The 26562-nt window shown below is 39.5% G+C and overlaps 1 protein-coding gene across 1 annotated transcript; it reads right to left on the bottom strand.

The window, feature by feature from the left end:
• Positions 1-26562, bottom strand: Cmpk1 (cytidine/uridine monophosphate kinase 1). Its single transcript, XM_048351264.1, has 6 exons — positions 26339-26562; positions 7861-8007; positions 4606-4758; positions 2746-2822; positions 2401-2497; positions 1-1082 (listed from the first exon to the last, which is right to left on the bottom strand). Exons 1-6 carry the CDS (start codon positions 26507-26509, stop codon positions 1041-1043), a joined length of 687 nt encoding a protein of 228 aa, XP_048207221.1. The 5' UTR covers positions 26510-26562; the 3' UTR covers positions 1-1040.

Here is a 26562-nt window from a genome sequence, read left to right as displayed (position 1 = left end):
AACATTTATAAGATATATTTATTACCCTTTTTTCTGACCAAAGTGCAATGATTCTTAAATCTTTTTAAACAAATAACTATGAAAAAGGTATTCCAGAAAATAAAATACAAATAGGAAATTTAACCATTTGATCACCATTTCTAATTTAATCTAGCCCTATTATTTAGTCCAGAAAACAAAACCAACAAACAAAAACTCTTAAAATGAGAACGGAATCATTTTAACATAACTCTCTCTGGCACATCCACTTAAAGGTTCCATTGTGAAGAATTTTGTTAAAATGAAAAACACCATTAATAGAGTGTAAGGAACACAAGTCATTAGATGTGATCCTTCCCCCACACCCTCAGATTCTGTCAGAATAAAGCTGACAATCTTGTCAGGCTCTGAACCCCTGTGCCCTCAATCCCAACCTCAGAAGCAAAGACTATGTATGCCCTGTCATACAACTTTGTACAAGTTGTAATAAATCAAAGCCTAAATTTTCTTATCTATCATTCTGTAGGCAATGGTCAGTTACTTGATAAACATTAAAACATTGCTAGAAATCCATTTTTATGAGTTTATGTACTGAACACCTTGTACAAGAACTGGCTACCCAGAAAATTCCTTTAAAATTTGGTCCACAAATTTGCTTATTAACAGGTTTGAAATTTAAAACCTGCAAGAAAAAGAGGAAGTGGGAATCCCTAATCCTAACATGGTATAATTACTAAAGGGACATACATGCACACTAAAATATTTTGCTCACAGAAGGCACAAACTATAAAAGGGGTAATCTTTGTAATACAAACAAGGAACTAGTTAATACCCTTCTTTGTTTTGTGAGCACCATAATAACTACAATGAAGTTAAACCTGAATTGAGTCTACTGTTGTGACAGAAATTTAAAAATAAAATAAAATAAATCTGTCTTACTATAGATTTTCTAGCACTGAGATGTAATTTTTAAAAATTCAAATTGCCTTTAAAAGGGGTTGTGGTAGCAGCTATCAAAGCAATATTCAAGCATGATTTCAAGGATGCTTTAGGGTTTGAAGTTAGCCTTCTTTGTCAAAAATTTTTACCACATCATCAAAAACCTGCAAAGAAGAAAAAAAAAAAGAATTAGTTTTTAAAGCAAATACCGTTAAAACACCATACATGGGTCTAATTCCCAGCGACAAAAATAAAACTAAAAACAAAAACTACCAACCCTTCCTCCCAACACAAAAAGTCTACCAAGTAGCTAAGTTCCCATTAAAATAGTCCATTTTAACTATTAAAAACTAGGCTCACAAGCTGGGTGCTGGTGACTCATACTTGTAATCCCACCTACTTATAGGGCTAAGATCAGAGGATCAAAGTGCAAAGCCAGCTTGGGCAGGAAAACTCAGGAGACTCTTATCTCCAAAACAAAAAAGCTAGAAATGGAGCTGTGACTCAAGTGATAGAGTGCTAGCCATGAGCAAAAGAAGCTCAGGGGCAGTGCCCAGGAACTGAGCTCAAGTCCCAGGACCAGCACAACAACAAAACATATTACAATGTCTTAGCTTCACCTATTTCACTTTCAACATAATACAAATGACATGACAAACATGTGCCACTCAATTTTATTAGTGCTTTTCCAATAAAACATACTTCTCTATAAGCTACTAGTAATTTGGTAAAAATGTATCTGGCTTTTTAAATTCTGATCCTAAAACCACAAAGTTTTCTTGTGCATTACTTCACCTATAGAGAAGAGGCAACTGATAAAAAGAACTTCCTGAATCTTCCTCTTCAGGAATTTTCTTGTCTTGTAAGAGGAAGAAGATTCAAGATTTTAAAGCAGATCAAGGAGAGGGAGATGAGGTGAATTTTTCTAGGCATAGTGAACTCAAAACACAATTTAGAGATTGCTGATTTGTGAAGAGAAGAGTGAGGTATTGTGGAAAACTTGTACCTTTGAAGCTATTTGTCTTGCTATGGAAAAGGATCTAACCTAGGTTCTTGAGCTAGATGACTTGCCAGTCATGTGATAGATGTTTTTTAAAAAATGAACATGTTGGATTGGAGGTATGGCTCAGTTGGTAGAGCACTGGCCAATGAGCAAAACTATCGGGTAATGAGTTTGAATCTTGGACTGAAAAACAAACACCAACCCCATATATTCCAAATCATGATACCCAAGATTTAAGGAAAGAAGTTTGAAATTAATGACCACCCATTTCTCATGAAGAACAAATCTAAGGCTGTAAATCCTGTATTATACCTATTCAGAAAGGAGAAAATCCTAATTTCACATTTGGTCTCAAGTGTTTCAAAAACAAACTTAACTTACCTATCATAGCATTTCTTTTTCTCATACCTACTCTAAAAGATACACTCACATTTTTACTTGATTACTTTTTTATTCTGAGCCAAGCCAGGAACACTTACTTCATCAACCGATTTAGAAGCATCTATCTTCTTGACTTTCCCCATTTCCTCATATAGGTCAATAATTGGTTTTGTTGACTGAAGATAGGTCTGAATTCTGCAAAAGAAGCAAAAGACTGCCGGGTTCTAGAGATGGATCTCCCTTCACATTACATGAGGCTCAGAGGGCAATAACCCCCCACCCAGTTCACTCCATCATGCCCTTACACAAGCCACTGTACCTAGGGAATCGTAACCTGTTCTTTCTCAGGACCAAAATGCAACAGGAATTTCATCTACCACTTCACTTCTGCACTGGGATTGAGGTGGCTAAAACAACAAAAAAAAAAAAAAACAGAAAAGTACCTCTTTTCCAAGCTCTCTCTGTTATCATCACTCCTACCACTACTCTTCCCTCTCTCAAGGCACCGTTCAATACAGATCTACAGGAAGATATAAAGTTAGGTTACAAAACAAAGGCATTCATTAATATACCATTCTTTTTACCTTAAAAGTTTGAAGATTTGGCCAAAAAAAAACAAAAAAACAAACAAAAAAACCCAACAACAACCAACCCACATTCAACTCAATGTGTTTAACTCATTAATCATCATGCAAAATCTTTCTCAATTTAAACATGTGGTTCAATTTATATAAACTAGGTTAAATAAGTACAGAGCATAATAAGAATTCATTCATGACTCAGTTTTTCCTGTGTGTGTGTGTGTGTTTTCAAACCGCAATAAAAAGAAGATCTGTATGTATGTGGTCCCAGCTTGGATATTTTATTAACTTATTACGTCTGAATTACATGCCTCAAATTTTGTGCCATTTTTGCTTACTTTATGATAATTCCATAAATATCCAAATATTTAAGAGTCAACGTATTTGAATAAAGCATCTCTTGTTAATCGTGAGTAAACATTCTTTACTTATAAAGCTGCGGTAATACTCTAAAGTTAACTTTGAAGAGTAAGTGAAAACATATTTTTAGGGCTGAAAGAAGAGAGTTACATTTTAAAGTAACTCAGTGCTGCAGAAAGTCTCTATTAGAGGCACATTTGTAATTCAACCTAAGAATAGCCAACTTCCTTCAAGGCACTACTTCAAATTCTTTATTTTTTCAGACTGTTGGCATTGATTTAATGAAGTTTATATCACAGCAGCTGTCAAGCAGAGTTAGCCCTTTTAATGAAATAGTTCTAAGACATTTATTTAGTTTTTCAAAGCTATGTCTGGGTATGCTTTTAGGAATATAAAGAGGGGAGGGTTGGAATGATTCTTTCTTTTTTGTTTGCCAGTACTAGGGCCTGAACTCAGGGCTTTTTATTGTCAACTTTCTTGCTTATGGCTGGCACAATACCAGTTGAATCACAATTCCAGTCCGCCTTTTGCTGGTTAATAAATGATGGAGTCTTGCAGACTTTTCTGCACAGGCTGGTCTCAAACTTAAATCTTCCAGGTCTGAGAGGCTCCTAAGTAGCTACAAGATTACAGGCATGAGCCATAAGGCACTTTGCTTTTTTTGAAAGCTCATTTCACTCTTAGAAGAAAACCCAAGCTATCCTGTATGTCCCTCTAAAATATAAAGCTTCCCCTTGAATGCTGGTGGCTCATGTCTATAATCTTAACTACTCAGAAGGCTGAAGTCTCTAAGGATCAAGGTTTGAAGCCAGCCTGGGCAGGAAAGTTTGCTAGATTTTTACCTCAACTACACTACCAAGAAAGCTTGAGGTGGGGCTGTGGCTCAAGTGGTCCTAGAGCAAAAAGAAGACCAGGCCAGGGAGAGATCAGTGCCCAGGCCCTGAGATCAAGCCCCAGGACTGGAACTAAAAGAAAAGAACTTCCTCAATTTTCCAAGAATGTGTTTCTTTGCTAATAAGCAACATGTTCTCTGAAAATAGCACACATTTAAGTAGTAGTCAAACTTTACTACCTAACATTGTGTGTGTGTGTGTGTGTGTGTGTGAAGTATCCTTTCAAAAACCTATTCTTGTTATTTTGAAGTAAGACTAAAGCAAATTTTATGTTGTCAAGGCTTCTAGTGCCAAATAGCTGTTTAACACTTCAGCAGCACAGCACAGCTTTTGTTTACCCAATCTACCAATTAAAAAACAAAACTCTGCCTAGAAAAAATGTAAATATAAGTAAAAATCACTTTGTTTTACCCTAATTGTTGACCATCAGTTGCTTAAAGCCCAGGTGGGCAGAAGAAGTTTTCATTACCTCATTATTACAGTCGAAAAACAAAACAAAAGACACATCTGCCTTCCCATCCATAGTTGTGTTCCAACCTTGAAGATTGTCTTGATTTCTGGGAAACCCATCAATCAGGAATTTATTCTTCTGAGCATTGGCAGCCATTGTTTGATCCATTTCCTAAAAAAAAAAAAAAAGGTGGTTTAGGTTTAATATTACATTAAGTATGTATGATTTCTTAAGCAGCAGTGGACATATACAGGTTTCGTTTTGTTATTATTCTTTGAACTATAAGTAAAGGGCAGGGAATGGTGTTACATGCCTATTACCCCAGCCAGGTAGCTGGAGGTAGGAGGATCACATTCTGAGGCCAGTCCTGGGCAAAAATGCAAGACTCTATCTGAAAAAAATAACTAAAGAGAGTTGGGAGCATGACTAAAGTGGTAACTTTCCTGTCCAGCAAGCATGAGGTCTTGAGTTCAAGCTCCAGTGTCACAAAAAACAGTAACAACAAAAGCACACATTAAGAAAATGAGTGAAGCGAGAACTCAAGACCTTGAGTTCAAGCCCCAGTACCAATTGGAAATGAGCCATTGTTTCAATATGGCTACCTCAGCTAACTGAGCTATGTTTTGTGTTGTTTGTCACTCTACTACCTAAACTACAGATCCACTTCCAGTTTTTTTCTGGTTAACTGCAGGCAAGAGTCTTTTCAGTTTGCCTGCTTGGCCAGGCTTCAAAACTTTGATCCTCAGATCTCAGCCAACTGAGTAGCTAGGATTATAGGCACGAGCCACCAGCATCCAGTGTTTTCTTTTCTTTTCTTTTTTTGCCTATCCTGGGACTTGAATTCAGGGCCTAGGCACTGTCTCTGAGCCTCTTTGTGTTCAAGGCTAGTGCTCTACCACTTGAGCCACAGCACCACTTCTGGCTTTTTCTGAGTAATTTATTAGAGATAAGAGTCTCATGAACTTTCCAGCCCGGGCAGGTTTGGAACCACAATCCTCAGTTCTCAGCCTCCTGAGTAGCTGGGATTATAGGAGTGAGCCACCAGTGCCCAGCTCAGCTTTTTTTTTTTTTTTTAAGACAGCATCTTATCATAGGGCTCAAGCTTGTCTGGAACTTACTGTGTAGCTCAAACTGGACTCAAACTCAAGATACTTCTGCCTCAGCCTCCCAAGTGTTGAGATTATAGGTGTGTACCACCACACCTGGATGAAAGTATGCTGATTCTACAAGTGCTTGTTTTTGCTGTAATTAAGTCAAATAGCAAAAGTCTTTGACCAAAATTCAAATCCTACTTTTTTTTCTTTTCAAATCTTTCTTACATTAATAATCCTCAGGTGGACTGGACAAAAATTCAAATCCTTTTATAATTAATAATCCTTGGTGGTTTTGTCTTTTATAACCTGAAGCAAATTAACTTTATCTAAATGCCACTGGCTGCCCCTAAATCCAAGTAGAAATAGGACATTCAGAAAGATGGCAAGAAACCACATTCAGGCAATTCCAGCACCAGAATTTGAACATAGGAATGTGTAAATGTAGATGCAGATGTCCAGTCTCCAAAAGCTGGCCACTTCCAGTTACCACAGAAAAAGCACAAGGCAGTAACAAGCTTTAGACTAGGTCTCCAGTCTGAAGTAAACTGACATTTGTTATCCTCCATCTCAAACTTCTCTTGTTCCTCAAAAACAACAAGAACTGCCGAGACTCCTGATTCCTGTATCTAAGCATTGGCTTTATTCCAGAATGTGGCTTCTTCTCCAGTATTTATAAAATGTCAAAATAATTCTTTTGGACTTTTCTGCTATAGCATTTGTACTGTGGAAGATGTCTGAATAAGGCACAACAATATTTACTCACCATATATTCATTTGAGCCCTACTATCATCAGGGAACGTGAAGTGCAAGGTCTAAGTTCTAAGATAAGGTATGCGAAGAAAGCTATGATTAAAAAAAAGCAGACAGGCTCCAGCTGCTCACCCCTGTAATCCTACCTATTTAGAAGGCTGAGATCTGAAGCTCATAGTAGGAAGCCAGCCAGGGCAGGAAAGTCGTGAGACTCTTATCTCCAATTAACTACCAAAAAGCTGGAAGTGGAGTACTAGCCTTGAGGGAAAAAGCCAAGGGACAGTACCAAGGCCCTTGAGTCCAAGTCCCAGGACCAGGACCAAAAAAAAAAAAAAGAGAGAGAGAGTGAAAAAGAAGTTGTTAAAGTGAACAAAAATGGTAACATAAGGAACAGTGGTCAGTGAGCTTTGAAAAACAGTGACTAGAACTAAATGCTACAGAAAATATGACTAAAAATACTGCCTGGACTTAATAGGGAAGACCACTGGTATTAAGAACAGTTTCATTGGAGATTGAAATAGACTGCAAAGGCAAAAAAGTGAAAAGGTAGAAGAATGTGGCCTACTCTTCCTTAATGCCCAACTATGACAGAGGAGGGACACTGGATCCAGGAGACAGGATCTATTTACTCTGGAATGGAAGTAGGTTACTTCAGACTTTGAAAGGAGAGACAAAACAGTACGTATGTACACTCTTCATCATCAAGTGTCTCTGATTCCATCCAGGTGTCTATACAGCTCTCTGCTACCCAGGCTTTAGCAACTTCTTCTTATTCCCAATATTGCAGTTTGCCTTCAGTTTCTTGTATGCCAAAATACCTTTGAATGACTATAGTCTAAGGGATCTACAATGAAGACTTACCAAATAAATGTGAGGTTACTATTTTTCAGATATCACCTTGACAAAGATGATGCATATGCCAGAAAAGGAGGCATTAAGATGGAAAGAATAGGGAGGGGGAATGAGGGAGGAGGTAACAAACAGTACAAGAAATGTACCCAAGGCCTAACATATGAAACTGTAACCTCTCTGTACATCAATCTGACCAAAAAAAAAAAAGAGATGGAAAGAATATCCACAATGAGAGGGGCATTAAGTGAAAAAAAAAGAGAAAGAAGAAACAGATATGCAAGAAAGCAGGAAGGAAAAGAAGAAGAACAAATGGAAGAAAGAGTAACTATCTGAATACTGGGAAGAAACGGCCAAGTGCACATGTGCATGTGGAGTTGACCTGTAGCTGATCCAAAGCCAAGGCAGGGAATCCTTGTTACTGTTCAATCTTCCTAGGTAAGAAAGTTCTCTGTCCTGCTGTTCTCAGACAGCATGACTACCTTCCACAAGCCAGAAATGTTTCATTATTCAAATGAAAGGATGTTTAATTTCTTATTCTCTTTCTGGTTTGAACCAGTCGACATTCACACTTCTTACCCTCTTCAACAAACTGATGGTTATCTCAACTGGAACAATCTTTCCTTCTGTAATGTACTTTTCAATGAGTTCACCATACTGTGAATCTGGGTTTTTCCTTTCATCACGAAGGAGTTCTCCTGCAGATAGATGTGTGTAGCCATATTTCTGGGGGGGAAAAAATGACACACAGGGAAAAAAATCAGAATTCATTCTCTAGTGCTAGGACTATATTTTTGTGTTAATGTCTATATTCTAAAATAGTTTCATCTCTGTATTAAATAATAAAGAAAATTTTAAGGGACTTCACATAGCCTAGTTTGCTTATCATCCTTACCCATCAAAAACATAAGGTTTACACACCATGAAATCAGTCCAAAATTTATCCAAGTGTTCAAGGCATTAACATCCCATTATATTCCTTCACAACCAGGATCCAAGTCTAAGTGTTCCTAACTACTATTCAAAGAAACAGTAATCTAAGCTATGGGGAAGGTGGAAATGGGAGGACACTGAGCTGGGAATGTGCCTTAGCAGGAGAGTGCTTGCCTTACATGCATGAAGCCGGGTTCGATTCCTCAGTACCTCATACCACAGTGCCAGAAGTGGCACTGTGGCTCAAGTGCTAGAGTGCTAGCCTTGAGAAAAAAGAAGCCAGGGACAGTGCTCAGGCCCTGAGTCCAAGCCCTAAGACCAGAAAAAAAAAAAAGGAGGATACTGATTTGAGGCCAGCCTGGGCAAAAAGAGTTAGCCATACTGTATTTCAAGAAAATCCAGGAATGACTGAATGCCTATAATCCCAGCTGCATAAGAGGCAGTGGCCCAAGGACAGCCCAAGTAAAAACAAAATTTCAACTGAAAAGTAAATTAAAAAAGCAAAAAGGAAGCTGGGGGCATGGCTCAGGAGGTACGGCACCTTCCTAGCAAGCTCAAATCCCAATGCCACATAGGGAAAGAAAAAAATAAAAGTCTAACAAAAACATTTATGACTCAAGACAAAATCTCAAACTCTTGAAACTGCCAACTACACCCACTGTCTATAAAATGAAATACTGCTTTCTTAAACTAACATGTCTAAACTGAACTCACCAATACCCACAAACCTCCCTTTTCTGTTTTCTTCCCTTTCTCAATGAGTAGCATAAGTTCTACCTTTTCTATAAAGTCAGCTTTCCTAACCACTCTGAACAATACTCACAACCGACTCTCCACTTAGGACTAGTCTTTTAAAAATCCACTTCCTAACTTTATACTAAGGACAAGAAGTCTCCTTTGTGAGCTGACACAGTGGTACACACCTATAATCCTGGCACTTAGGGTGAGGCAGAAGGATTGCAAGATCCAGTCTCAAAAAAACACTATAAAAAAGTCTCATTTTTGGACAAGAGATACCTATTTTCTAAGTTGGTGGGTTTGATTAAAAATTACCTATGACAGGGGCTGGGGATATGGCCTAGTGGCAAGAGTGCTTGCCTCGTATACATGAGGCCCTGGGTTCAATTCCCCAGCACCACATATATAGAAAACGGCCAGAATGGCGCTGTAGCTCAAGTGGAAGAGTGCCAGCCTTGAGCAAAAAGAAGCCAGGAACATTGTTCAGGCCCTGAGTCCAAGGCCCAGGACTGGCAAAAAAAAAAAAAAAACACAAAAAACCTATGACAGTGCCTAACATATATTATGTAATACAAGCTATCAATGTGGGCTGGGAATATGACCTAGTGGTAGAGTGCTTGCCTCGTATACATGAAGCCCTGGGTTCGATTTCTCAGCATCACATATATAGAAAAAGCTAGAAGTGGCGCTGTGGCTCAAGTGGTAGAGTGCTAGCCTTGAGCAAAAAGGAAGCCAGGGACAGTGCTTAGGCACTGAGTTTGAGTTCAAGCCCCAGGACTGACCAAAAAAAAGCTATCAATTAGCTCTGTGCTATCAGGAAGATATTTATAATAAATGACCTCAAATCTTTTTTTAATATTGTACATAGTCACAAGTCTCATAATGATATTTTAGTTCATGAGAGCCACATATTCAATGGTAACCCCATAAGATTACAATAGATCTAAAAATTCCTGTAACCTAGTAACATTAAAATCGTCATGTTACAGCACAATATATTACATGTCTGTGCTGGTATAAATAAATAACTTTCCTACATTAATAATCCTATCAAAATACATAGTTATGGGTGATACATAATACTTGATCATGATAAACAACTATCCTGATGTTTTATGCATTTACTATACATTTTATTGTTATTTTGTAGTTGTTGTGTCCCTTCTAATTGTAGAAACAAAAGGTTTACTGTAAAGCTGTATGCAGTGTTATTCCAGCAAAAGACCCCATCATCTCATGTTTACCTTGACTGCATCAAAAGGGCACATAGTAACCAGTCTAAACACTATGATGATTGTGTACTTTAACCCCACTAAGAACAACCAAAGAGCCTGACTGTGTACTTCTCAGAAAGTTACATGTAATTTACTGACAAGGATATCTTGTGGTCATCAGACAATCTTGTTCTTGGGTGACCATCATAGGCTATGCTCCATTAGGCAATACAGTATTTGGGACCAAGTTATTTATGCGGCTAGTCAATGGCTGAAGTGTTATCTGTAGTGCATGCCTGTAAATATACATATAATTTAATGGTTTTGGTACAAAACCTATCAAGGGATTAAGTGAGACACGAAAGGTCAGCAATATGTATTATTGTGATAGTGATAATCATTACCATTAAGGCCTTTGAAATGTCATGCTTGGCCAAGGTTGAGGGTAAATTAAGTCATATATGACACAGTGGTATTATGCTGCCATTTCCCCTTAGATGCAATGAAAAACAATATACTCTAAGTGATCATTCTGAATGAAAAGTTTCTTCTTCCATATGAACTTAGTTTTACCAAATCAAATCCATTTTAAATTTTTTTATTCTCAAATAGGGGTATATTCAATGTTCAGTTACAATAATCAACTTATCCCAAATTTGAAAGACTCCCTCAGTGAATTCTTATTTTATCTAAGTATACATACTAAGTAAAAATACTTGCTAATGTAAATGTTATCTTAATTTCAACTTTAGAATTTGAGGCAGCATACACTGCCACTCTCTTTTGAATTCAAAGATAGCTGTGCTATATAGTAAGAACTCTCCCTCTAAAAAGGTGTTTCAGTTTCAATTGCTCCTTTTGTGAATACTAACTCTTCCAATTACCCAGGCTATGATGAGCTTTCTTATTTGGGGCTATAGAAAGCCATAGATTTCTATTCCTTTGTATTTCCCTACATTGTTGGTTAAGCTCATTCTTACTTATTAAATTGTAAGCTATCAGTAAGGTACTCAGCAAGGAAAAACAAACCCTAAACAGATTATTTGATGACTGAATTTGGGTATAAAGTAGGATGAGGCAAGCACTCTTGCCACTAGGCCATATCCCCAGGCCCAAAGTTGGATGAGAATAAGCAAAACCATCATATCACCCATGTGTGTGTTTTAGCCATATTAGTCCTTCCACCAAAAGAAATGATTGAAAGCCTTCTTAATTACTGGAAAAGGAAAACTGGAAAGGAAATTACTGGAAAGGAAAACTCCCATAACTTACAGAAAATAGAAGTAAATATGAATTTATTCAAACTGGTATTTTACAATTCTTTCCATACCAACTATAAGTCCCTACTTTGATCACTAAGTATAGACAAACTCTGAGAGATGGGTACAGAAAGAACATTATAAAACAATGAATTTTGACCTATATTCCCACTCACTACATACCATTTTCAAAAAGCATTTTACAACTACTGTCCACAAAATTTTATAGCAGCTTCATTTCCCACTGTTTATTTTGGCTCCTACTTAGAAGTCTCTGCTTGCCGGATGTTCTACTCCGGTCTAATGATTACAGCATATGGTGATGTTGAATAAATGCAGAGACAAACAGAACTAAACAATGGCAAGCACTCAGTGAAAATGCCAGCCATACATGTTACTCTGTAATGCTCTGCTATATGAACAACATATACATTAGAAGCCCAGCTAGCAATTTAGAAATTAGTATGCTTACCATTCATTTCCTGACACTTGAGAGCTCAAATTTGCAAGCTTTATTTTTTTGCATTAAAATGGGGTTTGGCATTACATAACTTAAAAAATAAAGTAGTTGTAAGCTGTAGATATATACAAATGATATAGTTAAACCATTTTACAGTTTGTCAAAAAGATGTCAAGAAGAAAAAAACTTTACCCATAAGTCAAAGGAAACAAGAGATGTAAATAAACACAAACATGTCTAACCTATACATTTATCTTTCAATTTCTCATGCACATTCCATTTTTTAAAAGCCTCTAATTGCTAGTTGCTTTCTCATACTATATTTTCCTTAAGGAATTTTCTTCCTACCACACAGAATTTCAACAGCAAGAAAAAGATAACCATCACTCACAAAAAGTTATTACAGCATTTTAATAGTAACTAGACTTCCAATAAACACATTTTCAAAACATTCTACTGTCCTTCAGTAGTCACCGATGCTAGTTCTGAACAGATATTTTCCAGCCTTAACCAAAACTTCTTCAGTCTCTGAGATTTCCCAGCAATTAAAATCTAGCAAGTCATCCAGTGTAGTGAAGGCCAACATTCACAACCATAGCACTTATAACTCTAATTACACACTACTACCTAAACAAAAAGGTTCCTAGTGAATGATACATGAATTCAATTTACTCAGAGTAACTGAGAAAGTTACTCACTTTCATTTTCTCCTTATGAAATTGAAAAACAATAATCTTTATGAATCATTACACTAAGATTTACAGGGAGAAAAAGAGCACACAATAGCGTTATGTTTACTATAAGTAGGAAAATACTATCAGTTCCATGGCATCAACTCAAACACTGGAGCAATTTTCCTCACTGCCTAGCAACTGCCTTTCTTTCTTTTCTTGTAAATTGTGATAATGTGAGAACTAGGAATGTTCCTCAGTGGTAGAACACTTGTCTAACATAAGCAAAGCTTTGGGTTCAACCTCAAGTGCTGCAATATAAAAGGAAAAAGTAAAAAAAGAATGTGATTTGATGTGACTAACAGAAACAATCAAAACAAAACAAAAAACTCCACAAAAAAACAGGATTCACAGTACAAATGATGCATACGTGGCAAGAGGTCCAGATGCCAGGCAGAAGGAGATCCAGATGCTAAGCAACTCTTCTGGCTATACCCAAGCAGAAATGAGACTACAGGGGAACACAGCAAGTTCTCCCCACCCTCACAAATACAGATCAACAGCCAAGGGCAGGAGTTTGAGCAGCCAAAGGCCAGGCCTAGAAGAAGGTAAATCGAGGGATGCAGGATATGACTTCTATAAGCGGACATTACAGGACAGGGAACAGGACATTATCTGCAGATAAGAAAGACATCATGAAACAGAGATGGGTGACATGAAGCTATAGATCATCTAGCTCAGTGTTCCCTGAGCTCTGGGAGTTGCAAAGCTGATAAATGAGCAGTAAAAAGTGACCTAAGGTGGCTGGGGATATAGCCTAGTGGCAAGAGTGCCTGCCTCGGATACACGAGGCCCTAGGTTCGATTCCCCAGCACCACATATACAGAAAACGGCCAGAAGCGGCGCTGTGGCTCAAGTGGCAGAGTGCTAGCCTTGAGCGGGAAGAAGCCAGGGACAGTGCTCAGGCCCTGAGTCCAAGGCCCAGGAATGGCAAAAAAAAAAAAAAAAAAAAAGTGACCTAAGTACACCGCTATGGCTTAAGCATAAGCAGCAGGACATGCTGTAAATCAGGTCATCCAAGGTCAGGTTATACTCCCTTGGTGGGGGCTTGTACTACAGCACCCCAGTTGGGTTTCCAAGGGTCTGCCATAACTGTGAACATGACGAATCAAAACTTATGTAGCCAAGTAGCCAGTGGCTCACATCTGTAATCCTACCTATTAAGGAGGCTGAAATCTGAGGACTGCAGTTCAAAGCCAGTCAGGGCAGGAAAGTCCATGAAATTCTTATCTCCAATAAACTACTCAGAAAAAGCTAGAATTGGCTTGGCACTGTGGCTCACGGGCAGAGTACTAGCCTTTAGTAAAAAGAAGCTCCAAGGCCTTCAGTTAAAGCCCCAGGACCGACTAACAAACAAAAAACTACTAGGCATCCTTTAGATATGCAATTGTGAAGTTTTTGAGACTAAGTTTACTTTGCATTATCTATGATTAGTGAACCTTAAAATCAAAGTTCTGGTCATATACTGCCAACAACCTACCTTCAGAGAATACCCACAAATGTTGTGAAGACACTGCTGAAGTATCTATATTCATATCAGGGACCAGTTGCAAGCAATAGTTTTTTTTTTTTTTTGGCTAGTCCTGGGCCTTGGACTTCAGGGCCTGAGCACTGTCCCTGGCTTCCTTTTGCTCAAGGCTAACACTCTGCCACTTGAGCCACAGTGCCCCTTCTGGCCATTTTCCATATATGTGGTACTGGGGAATTGAACCCAGGGCTTCATGTATATGAGGCAAGCTCTCTTGCCACTAGGCCATATTCCCAGCCCAGCAATAGCTTTTTGTTTGTGTTAGTCATGGGGCTTAAGGCTAGCACTCTACTACTTTGATACAGTGTCACTTTCGTTTTTTTCTGGTGGTTAATTGCAGATAAGAGTATCATGGACTTTCCTGCCTGGGATTGACTTCGAACCGCAGTCCTCAGATCGCAGCCTCCGGAGTAGCTAGGAGTAGCTAGGATTACAAGTGTGCATCTGGTGCCTAGCCTGCAGGCAATAGTTTTGCAGTCTGCAAAGTGTTAGGAACACTCTGTAAGGCTACAATTTGCTTCAAAGGTATATTTCCAATGCAACTTTTTCCAATTAATCTAAATTCTCTCTGAGAAGGACTTTCCAAAACAATACCTGCCCCTCCTATGGGAGATTCCTTTTCTTTGTCACAGTACCCCACACATATACTGGGCAACATTTTAGGATTTCTTTGTTGTTGTTATTATTACGTAGTTGTACAAAAGGGTAGCAATTCCATAAGTCAAGTTATGAGTACAATGCTTCTTAAAATTTCATCCAGTACCAACCACAAAAAATTAAGTGTTGGCTGGGGATGTGGCTTAGTGGTAGAGTGCTTGCCTAGCATACATGAAGTCCTGGGTTTGATTCCTTAGTACCACATAGGAATATAGGAAAAGGCTATAGCATAAAGGAAAAGCCAGAAGTGGCATTGTGGCTCAAGTGGTACAGCGCTAGCCTTGAGCAAAAAGAAGCCAGGGACAGAGCTCAGGCGCTGAGTTCAAGCCCCAGGACTGGAAAAAAAAAAAAAAAAAGTAGAGAAAAGGGGAGTCAAGAGCTTCTAGGCTGTTAAAATCTAGACATTTGACAGAAGGCTTCTCTGATAACTGAGAATGGATTACGTTATCTGATTTACATACCAGTGGTCCCTCTAGCATCTGTGAATTGGAATTTTCACACTTCTATTTCATTTCGTAGTTGGGCAGTTCTAGTATTTCTTTTAATTCATCTCCATCATTCTGAATAAATCTACATTAGAAAATGAAAACTAGGCCCAGAAACCTCCATGGGTTCAGAAACAGAGACAATAACTTGAAAACTTCCAGCATTGATGGATAGATCCTGTTAACATTTAGCAAATACTCATCCAGTCTTGTTAATTAAGCAATTAGTTTTTATTGTCAATGCAAAGTCTGTAAATTACATACTCATTCTATGAGGTATCTAAACAGTATCTTAAGGAATCTTTTTTTTTTTTTTCCTTAAGGAATCTTTTGTGTAGCACTCACTACAAGCCAAATACTGTCCCAAGTAGTCTAAGAGTGGTCTAAATAGTTAACTCAGTTCCTATAAGAACATTTGGAGAACACTTGGAGACAGCAATGGTAGCCTAGGTCTTTATATACATCAAACCACTCAAATAAAATGATAATAAAACCTTCAGTTTGAGGAACAAAGTTCCCAATGGCTCACACCTGTAAACCTAGCTACTTAGGAGACAAATACCTAGAGGATCATGGTTCAAAGCCATCCCTAGTAGAAAAAGCCTGTGAAGCTCTATGTCCAATCAACCAGCAAAATGCTGGGCTGGAGGCGTGGCTCAAGTGGTAGAGTACCAGCCCTAAGCAAGAAAACCAAGCAAGAGTTGGAAGTCTTCAGTTCAGGCTCTGGTACCAGAACAAAATCCAAATTAATTAATTACTTTAAATAAACCATTGTAGGAAAAAAAATCAGCTTTAGAGATATATATCACTGAACTTCTTAAAACCAAAACCAAATTAAAACTTTTAAATGAAATTTTCTTTGGAAAGTGATCCATTCCTTAAACAATGGAAAAACAAAAGTATAATACAGCAACACAGAAACACACAATCTGGGCATAAAGTCAAGAATTATAGGAGACAGAAAACAGTCCAGTTTCTAAGCCTAGAAACAGATGTAAACTTAGAGACATACTCAATTGAGATTATCCAAAGGTTTAAAAAGAAACATATTCAGTGAAGACCTATTCCAGAAACTAGAGTTCAAAATTATAAAGATGTTCTAGAAATGCCACGTCCATAGCAACCACTCTTAATCTCAATCTGCTGGAGCATTTTTAGAGCTATATTGAACTAAGCAACCTCTCTTAATTAGCTGTAGAAAAACATAATCACTGCTTAGACAACAACAACAAAATCATCTTCATTCTTTTAGTCTAACAACTTGTATTAACAGAAGAAAATGAGAAAAACCATTTCTTGGCTTTGAAAAATAGTACTTTAAGGGGTTTTTTTGGTATAAAAATTGTCTTTGTCGTAAGGAAAAAATTATACTAAGTGAAGTGAGACAGACCCAAAGAAACATGGACTCTATGGTTTCTCTCATAGATAATAATTAGCACAGGTTTAGGCTAGTCACAGCAGAGGATCACAAGAGCCTAATAGCTATGCCCTTATGAATGCATAAGATGATGCTAAATGAAATGAAACTCGCTCCATGTTATGGAAGCGAGTGTTATATCACTGTTGTAATTACTTTCAATATGCCATGTGAAACTGTAGCTTCTTGATGATCGTCTTGTACCCCCTTCCTGTGGTTGTACCCACACTATCACTGTATCTCATCTGAGTACTCTGGATACTGTATATACTGGTATTAGAACTAGGGAAGTGAAAGGGAATATCAAAATCAAGAGACAGAGGATAAAAAAACAAACGACTCCAAAAGCAATACTTGCAAAACCATTTGGTGTAAACCAACTGAACAACTCATGGGGGAGAGGGAAAATGAGATGGGGGAGGGGGGAATGAGGGAGGAGGTAACAAAGTACAAGAAATGTACCCATGGCCTAACGTATGTAACTGTAACCCCTGTGTACAACACTTTGACAATAAATAAGTAATTATTAATTTAAAAAATTGTCTTTGTGATTGTCCAGAAATAAATGTACTCATTATCTGACTTATATAACTGTACCTCCTTTGTACATCACTTTCATAATAATAAAAATTTTTTAAATTGTCTCTTTTTTTGCCAGTCCTGGGGCTTGAACTCAGGGCCTGACCACTGTCCCTGGCTTCCTTGTGCTCAAGGCTACCATTCTACCACTTGAGCCACAGCGCCACTTCTGGTTTTTTCTATATATGTAGTACTGAGGAATCAAACCCAGGGCTTCATAGTATGTGTGGCAAGCACTCTACTACTAGGCCATATTCCCAGCCCTAAAAATTGTCTTTGTGAATATAGTTCACTCAATCTAAAATTAGAGTCTGTCTAGTAATATGTATTTTTGAAGATGGAGCAATCAAACTCTATCCCAGCCTAGGATTTCATATGTTTTGTTTTTGTAGATAACTATACTGTTTTTTGTTGTTGTTGTTTGTTGTCTTGGTAGTACAGCACCAGGATTTCTTAGTTCTTTTGTCACTCTTTTTTTTGGCCAGTCCTGGGGCTTGAACTCAGGGCCTGAGCACTGTCCCTGGCTTCTTTTTGCTCAAGGCTAGCACTCTGCCACTTGAGCCACAGCGCCACCTCTGGCCCTTTCTATATATTTGGTGCTGAGGAATTGAACCCAGGGCTTCATCAAGCACTCTTGCCACTAGGCCATATTCCCAGCCCCTCTCTTAGTTCTTAATTAAAAGAAATTCCCCTTAGAAAACAGACTTAAGTTAATGTGCTTACTACTGAAAACTCCAGATGGAAGCACATGGGGAAGGCAACACTAGTTATTTTTTCTTCCGTTTTAATTGAATCAAGGACAAATGAATAAGATTTTAAAAGAATTTTTTTTTTTTTTTTTGGCCAGTCCTGGGCCTTGGACTCAGGGCCTGAGCACTGTCCCTGGCTTCTTCCCGCTCAAGGCCAGCACTCTGCCACTTGAGCCACAGCGCCGCTTCTGGCCGCTTTCTGTATATGTGGTGCTGGGGAATCGAACCTAGGGCCTCGTGTATCCGAGGCAGGCACTCTTGCCACTAGGCTATATCCCCAGCCCATAAAAGAATTTTTAATGTGCATGAATGATGAATAAATCAATATGAACAAAAATAAATAAAAGAAATGCCCTAAAAGTGGTAATAAGCTCAGAGTAAAAATTCTCATAAAAAGTTCTTTCCTGTAATAAGTACACAACCATAACATGCAAAGTGGGCATTTTTTCCCATCCTGCTATTGTGATTGAACTAACTTGCACCCTACTTTGTCCTGGAATAAGTATAAGAAGTAAGGAGAATTTGTCACCCTACCTTCTTATCCCTTTCTCCTTAGCACTATCCCTGTTCTTCTCTATTCCCAACTCACAGTCCCAAGTATGAAGTCCCAAGTATACTGTCTTTTAAACTTGTAAGCTGTAAGACCTCATCAAAGTTAAAAATTCTTTTCTTCCGAGGACACTTACCAAGAAAATAAAGACAACCCCCAGAATGAGAAAACATCTGCATACATACATCTAGTAGTGACTGGGTCATTTGCCTTTAGAGTATGGTTGGATTGGATAACATGCTACCTAATAAAGTCTTCTGATACAAATCTGTTTTCCCATTGGCAAGACCATCAAACTCCACAACCCTCATATTATACTATATATTTCTCTCCACTTGGTTAGTGGAGAGAACATTGGCACTTGAACCCAGACATTCTGACTCTCAATTACAATCCTTAGTGATCCTTAGTGAACCTCTGAAGTAATTCCTTGTGTGACCAGTGTAGAGATGCAGAGCCTGCCAGCTTCCACAGTCTTTGAAAAAGAAGCCTCCAGCAGACATTAAAAGACAGAAACTCCAAGTCAAGAGGTTTTGTTGTATGCTAGCATGAAGATGACATCAGAAACATTACCTGCACACACAGAACTAGGTACTCTTTATTTATTTATTTATTTTGCTGGTCCTGGGGTTTGTCAGGGCCTGGGCACTATTGTGCTCAAGGCTGGTGCTCTACCACAAGCCAACAGGCTTCTGGCTTTTTCTGAGTTGTTTATTGGAGATAAGAGTCTCATGGACTTTCCTGCCCTGCCTGGCTTCGAACCATGATCCTCAGATCTCAGCCTCTTGATAGCTAGGATTATAGACATGAGCTACAGGTGCTAGATGAGCACCCACTTTAATCAGCCAGACTCTAACCATCATTGTTTCACTGGAATCATTCTTACCATTTTCCACTTCTGACACACTACCATTTCTACTTGCCTTGTACAATAATCTCTAAATAAATAACTATCAAAGAAATAGTGCCACTAGGGGCTGGGAATATGGCCTAGTGGCAAGAGTGCTTGCCTCCTACACATGAAGCTCTCGGTTCGATTCCCCAGCACCACATATATGGAAAACGGCCAGAAGGGGCGCTGTGGCTCAGGTGGCAGAGTGCTAGCCGTGAGCAAAAGGAAGCCAGGGACAGTGCTCAGGCCCTGAGTCCAAGGCCCAGGACTGGCCAAAAAAAAAAAAAAAAAGAAAGAAATAGTGCCACTATTTGGAAATCTAAATTAGCCATTTAGTCAATTCCAAATTACACAAGGTAAACATCTTCTGGAATGGAATTTCATGTTATTGTCTACCTAAATCATACATAATTTTAAAGGTAAGGCCTTTAAGTGGGTTAAGTACATAATACATAAGACTTTGCAATAGTAAACTCCAATGAATAATATATTTTTAAAAGACTCAAGCAGAAAGAAGGCAGAAAAGCAGTGTGACCCCAAGCTGGGCACATTTAATTGCTTACTGATATGGGATATGCCCTAATGGTGACTGGAAGCGTCTTACAAGTCTTATGGAGAGACTGACAGAAACCAGAAATGGAACATGTCTCATGAGACACAGTCTCTCCAAGTGACAGTTTGCGAGTATTAAGTAACGACTGATGCTTTTTCCTTTACTCAAGTGATGTGTTGTTAACTTTACTCACCAGACAGAATAAAACTGTTAGCAAACAGCTGCCAGTCAACCACACCTGTTCTCTATTAAGTCCTAAATGCTCTTATCACATGTTTAGTCTGTAAAACTAGTCTTGATGTGTAAGGTAAAAGCAACTACAATGTTAGAACAAATAAACTTTCATAGGATGATAGTCTGGAAGTATTAACTTTGAGGTAGTAAGAATCAGAATGAACAGGCCAACAAGACACAAAGAATAAGACAGCTAAACCCTGTGCCTACTCTCTTAATCAAAAAGTCTCATCACCAAGTCAGGTGCCAGTGACTCACACCTGTAATCCTAGCTACTCAGGAGACTGAGATATGAGGATTACACTTGAATCCAGGCAAGGCAGGAAAATTCATGAGACTCAGCATCAATTAACCAGCAAAGGGCTGGGGATATAGCCTAGTGGCAAGAGTGCCTGCCTCGGATACACGAGGCCCTAGGTTCGATTCCCCAGCACCACATATACAGAAAATGGCCAGAAGCGGCGCTGTGGCTCAAGTGGCAGAGTGCTAGCCTTGAGCGGGAAGAAGCCAGGGACAGTGCTCAGGCCCTGAGTCCAAGGACTGGCCAAAAAAAAAAAAAAAAAATTAACCAGCAAAAAGATGGAAGTGGAGGTGAAGCTAAAGTGGTAGAATATCAGCCTTGAATAAAAAGGCTAAGGAACAGTGCCCAGGGCTTGAGTTCAAGTCTCAGTACCAGCAGACACATGTGCGCACATGCATGCAGGAGCACACACACATACACACACGCACACAAGCGTGCGCACGCACATGCACACACACACACACACACACCCCACTAGAATGATTTCTTATCAATGCTCAAACTTGATTCAGGAGGCCAATTATTAAAATACTATATTCCTATGAAACTTAATCATCTCAACTGGAATGTGGCATTCAGATTGATTAAATATTGTTGAAGACAATTTAGCCCAAAAGGTATAAATGAAGTAAGATTTCAAAGGAATAAAGACCACGGAAAGGCCAGGCACTGGTGGCTCACATCTGTAATCTTTGCTACTCAGGAGGATGAGATCTGAGGATTACAGTTCGAAGCCAGCCATGGCAGAAAAGTCCATGAGACTCTTTTATCTCCAATAAACTACTCAGAAAAAGTCAGAAGTGGTACTGTGGCTAAGAGTGCTTGCATTGCACACAAAGAGACTCAAGGACAGCACCTGAGGCCCTGAGTTCAACCTCCAAGACCAGGAGGAAAAAAGACAAGGAAAAGAATAAATATTGAAGGTGGACTTCTAGGTAGGGCAGCTATACACAGAAACAAATCTAATTCTGATTTTTTTTTTTAAGTTAGGGCTGGGAATGTAGCCTAGTGGTAAAGTGCTCGCCTTGTATCCATGAAGCCCTGGGTTCGATTCCTCAGCACCACATATACAGAAAAAGCTGGAAGTGGCGCTGTGGCTCCTGTGGCTCAAGTGGTAGAGTGCTAGCCTTGAGCAAAAAGAAGCCAGGGACAGTGCTCAGGCCCTGAGTTCAAGGCCCCGCAAAAAAAACAAAACAAAAAGTTATATTTTCCACCCTAGAGGAAATACACACACAAATACACACTCTCTCTCTTTCTCTCTCTCTCTCTCTCTCTCTCTCTCTCTCCTGGCTCAATGCACCAATATCATTGGATGGTTTTTGTTTTGACTTGTGTTGATAATCCAATCCAGGGCTTTCCATGTTAGGCAAATGCTCACTCTACCACTGAGCCACATACCCAGACCAGATAATTTTAAATTTCATGACTGAGTGAAAAATAACTCAAAAAAACTCAGTTGTAGGTAAACTTCGGGAAAAAAAAAATCCCAAGTGAGTTATGGCTGCCCTCGGGACTCCCCACCATTAAAACCCGAGTGAGTAAAACCTGGATCTTTTAGGGAATGAGAGGTGCCAAGAACATACTGCAAAGACACCAAAGGCCCTACTTGGGCCTCAAAGATCACCAGATGAAGTCAGGACCTCAGAAGGATGATATACCCTCAGTGGTTTAACTAGGGAGGCAAATACTACACAAAAGGCATGTACTACTTTTGTAACTTAAAATGGAAAGACCAAAAATTTAAAGTTGTTTTTAAAAAAAGTAAGACAATCATCCCTCTCAAGTTCTCAACATAAAAAATTCAACAAGAATGCTTGTTGAAACATTGATATTTCAGAAGTCAAGATTCTATGGCCCTTCTCTTTTATGGATTCAATTTTCTTTAGAAAATTATTTGGGTATTGCTGGTGTGGCTCAAATGGTAAAGTTCCAGTTGTGAATAAAAAAGTTGTGTAAAATCACTAGGTCTTGATTTCAAGCCCCAGAAAGGTACCCCACTCCAAGAAAAGTCTTATTTTTCTATTCCTAAACACCAGACCTAGTGTTGGGAAGATGTTTTCCTGTTTAGCTTCTCTAGAAAAGCTAAACTATTCTGGGGATTTACAATCATGAACTTCTGAAAATCTGTTCAGCTTACTTAATTCAATGGGAGTAAACAGAAGTATTGCACAAGCAATCTGAAGGGGAGAGGAAGATCTCATTCATATTTTTGGTACAGAAAGTTGGAGAACAACTACTTGGGCGCCCCCTTGGGACTGAATTTTGTAAATGTATAAATCTTCAGGATAAATTATATCATATCATATCAATAAGAGTATCATTGTTAGATACAACATTCAACAATGGAGACACAAAGATAAATACAGTCAAGTTGCTTAAAGTCAATACCTAAGTCCAGTAAGTAGGCTAGCCTTGAAAAACAAGAATCACCTACACAATCCCTGAGAAAGTCATTATATCAATGACAAGCTTTCTTAGTGCACAGAAGGCAATTAATTTAGTATGGATATACATTTTAGTCATAATGTATTTATGTAAGCTAAATGTTCACATCTGATGGTCTAAATACTTTTTCCAACCAATACATGCAAATAAATTATGGTTATTTTCAAAGACAATTTTTTTTTAGTTACAGTGCTATTTCTCTTGGGCCCAAATAACAAATATACATAAAACTTAATTAAAGATATTAAAATGACAGTATTGGACTGAAAAAAGTCCATTAAAAACACACAGGAAAAGTCATTCCCTAAACTTCCACTAAATCTTTTCTTCTTACAGTTAGCAATACTTTCAGAGGACACTATATCAGATTTGCCTTTTCCTTCTCAGAGAGCAACTAGTGGAGCAAAATTGCTTCCAAAGACTAAGTGTTAGATTCCTTCCAACTAAGCTCCTTCCCCTGTATCTATCCTCAGGTTCTACAGACAGAACTCAAGAGATGGACTTCTGACTGTGGCACATATCTGTAATCCCAGCACTCAGGAGGCTGAAGCAGGAAGATTCAAGTTCCAGGTTAGCCTGGGTTACATGACAGACACTGTCTCATAAACAACAACTTTCTAGCAGCCTGAGATGGAAATCAATGCTATTTCCCCAAAGAAATAATACTACCTCAGCCTACATTTCAGGTACCTTGTGAGATAAATTAGCCTTGGCATGACAGTTCAACAACTTAACACATACACAGGAGCTTAACACATACACAGAGAGAGAGAGAGAGAGAGAGAGAGAGAGAGAGAGAGAGAGAGAGAGAGAGAGAGATATGCAGTTTCAAAAATAACAATCTCTTGGCAACTGACTTATGATCACATGTAAAATATTGAGCCAAAATACAAGAGAGAGAGACAGATGTGACAGACATATATCAAGATTTCTGCTTTAACTGACAAGTTAATCAGCTAAGAAAGAACTAAATTGTAAACTATTTGGAGTTAGCTGATTATAATCAGGTTAATGTTTACAGCAAATGACATAAATAACAAACATGTTCATGAAACATGACAATAAAATCAGTTTAAACTTAGGTAATTGCTGAAATTTTAAATAATTTAGCACATTACAGAACATATCTCATCACAGAATCTTCATTACTGAAGACAGAAGTATGTATTTATGGGACATATAAATTATTTTTAGTAAAGTGGAGTAACGAGGTTTATTAGGTTGAGTGTGGCTATCTAAAGGCACATTGTGACTCAGAAACAGAATATTTAAGTGTATTCAAACTTAAAAGTCATAAATCAAATTTTAAAGCTAATTCAAAATAAAAATAACTAATACCATAAAATCAGTAAGTTTGAAGTGCAGAAAAGAAATTATTTGCATTTGTCTATGTGCCAGATGTTTTACCTCTTGTAACATTTACACATACCATTACAAAGAAAGCACTGTAATCCTAGTTACTCAGGAGACTGAGACCTAGAGGACTGAGGTTCAAAGTCAGACAGGACACAAAAACCTTGTGACTCAGAAACAGAATATTTAAGTGTATTCAAACTTAAAAGTCATAAATCAAATTTTAAAGCTAATTCAAAATAAAAATAACTAATACAATAAAATCAGTAAGTTTGAAGTGCAGAAAAGAAATTATTTGCATTTGTCTATGTGCCAGATGTTTTACCTCTTGTAACATTTACACATACCATTACAAAGATAGCACTGTAATCCTAGTTACTCAGGAGACTGAGACCTAGAGGACTGAGGTTCAAAGTCAGACAGGACACAAAAACCTGTGAGATTCCATCTCCAAAATAATCAGCCAAATGCCAGACCAGCGGTGTGGCTCCAGTGGTTGAGCACCAGCCTGGCACAAAAAAGCCAAGCAACGATTGTGAGGTCCCCAGGGCCAGTACCAGAAAAAAAAGTATATAATAACTTAGCTATTTCTATGTTCTCCCATTTTACAAGGGAACTGCAGCTATAATTAAATTTTTTTCTGGGGGTAGAGAAACACTAATGGCAGAATAGGAATTTAAACCCATATCTGTTTGGCTCTAAATTATTTGGTCTCCTGTCTATCCTCCTCCCTCAACCTCCCAGGTGCTGGTACTTACAGGTGTGTGGTGTTCGCATCTTTTAAAAATTAAAAGCTCACAAGGATAAGAATAGCATGCCTTTCCGTTTGGTTGAACTAGGTCCTAAAATAATCAGTAACTATAAATACAGCTATAGAACACATCCCCCTTTCCCTGAATACTCCAGAGAGATACAATATAGAACAGAAGCTGATTGTACGAAGGTAGGAGAGAAGTAAAAACCCAGTGAATACAGGACATGTCAAACTGTTGTAGAATCTCTCTGGGTCAAAAACTTGTGTTGATCACTGAGTTTTCAGTCATTTGAGGGTGTTTTGTTGCACCACTGGCTGCCTCTTCTGTTTCTAGGTGTCTTGTTTTCCATTCAGACTGTCCACTAAGCCTTTCTCGTAGTATCCCTGCATTTAACAATGTATCTATCACTCTGCACAGAAAACGGCTGGCAGAATTAAGTGGCAAACCTACCACGCCTTAAACCAAAACAAAACAAAGCAAAACCCCCATCGTTTTAGGATTCGGAAGATTCCCAATCAATCTGGAGGAAGAGACCGTATCTCATTACCGGGAACCAGAGAGGCTCGGTGAGAGGAAGTGACTCCAAGGACAAAGCGTGAGCTGGCAACTGGGCCAAGGGTTGACTCCGGCTGGGTAACTGCTGGGCGCTATTTCCAAGGACCGGGGTGGAGAGCTCCAGGGCTAACCCGATCCCGAAGCCCGGGGTGGGCGGGGCCTAGCGAGCCCGCAGGACGGCCGGAGCACCTTTCCCTCAGAGGCTCCTTCCCCAGGCCGGTTACCCGCAGACTGGGCGTTACAGGGCCTTGCGAGGAAGGGCGCGGGCAGTGCCGGCCTCCCTCGCCAGTCACCCCCGCGCTCCAGTACCACCCTGCCCCGGTGCGCCGGGTCCTCGAGGTTGACCCAACCAGAGCCCACCTCCAGCACCCCCGTGAGACTCATCTCGTCCCCAGAATGTCAGGAAAGACGCGCGGGAACAAAGCGTCCCGGAGCAGTCCCTGCCTGCCCTCCCCCGCTGTACAGGGAACCGAGCGCCCCCTTAAAAAGAGCCGCGCGCGCGGGCGCCCCGGTGCCGGGACCACGCGGACGGCGCGGAGGCCGCCGGGACCCGTAGTCCGCGGGCCGCGGCCGGGAGGGAGAGGAGGGCGCGGACTGCCAGCGCGGCGGCCCGGGCCCGCCCGCGTCCCGTCAAGCCTCGGGAAGGAGCCCGCCGCCGCCCGGCCTCACCTCGACGATGCGCGCGCACTGCGTCCCCTTGCCGGCGCCCGGACCGCCGAGGACGAACACGACCACCGGCTTCATGAGGCGGCGAGGGGAGAGTGGAAGCGGCGGAAGGGTCAACAGCAGCGGCCGGGCGTTCAGGATGCGAAGCAAGGGGCAGCGACAGCGGCTCAGCATACACCGCGTCTCTGACAGCAGCCAGCGCGAGCGGGCTGACTGGGCGGGGCGGG

This window comes from Perognathus longimembris, chromosome 7 (assembly GCF_023159225.1).
Source record: "Perognathus longimembris pacificus isolate PPM17 chromosome 7, ASM2315922v1, whole genome shotgun sequence".
Taxonomy (NCBI): domain Eukaryota; kingdom Metazoa; phylum Chordata; class Mammalia; order Rodentia; family Heteromyidae; genus Perognathus; species Perognathus longimembris.
Note: the sequence above shows the minus strand (reverse complement) of the source record. Positions and strands in the feature narration are given on the sequence as shown.

Bases quoted from the DNA above. Each gene is read 5' to 3' on its own strand.
- Cmpk1 (XM_048351264.1), bottom strand. From the start codon at position 26,509: ATGCTGAGCCGCTGTCGCTGCCCCTTGCTTCGCATCCTGAACGCCCGG. The intron at 8,008-26,338 runs GTGAGGCCGGGC...TTTCCCCCCCAG, and splicing joins AGTGCGCGCGCATCGTCGAG to AAATATGGCTACACACATCT. The intron at 1,083-2,400 runs GTAAGTGTTCCT...TCTTCTTTGCAG, and splicing joins CTTCTAAATCGGTTGATGAA to GTTTTTGATGATGTGGTAAA.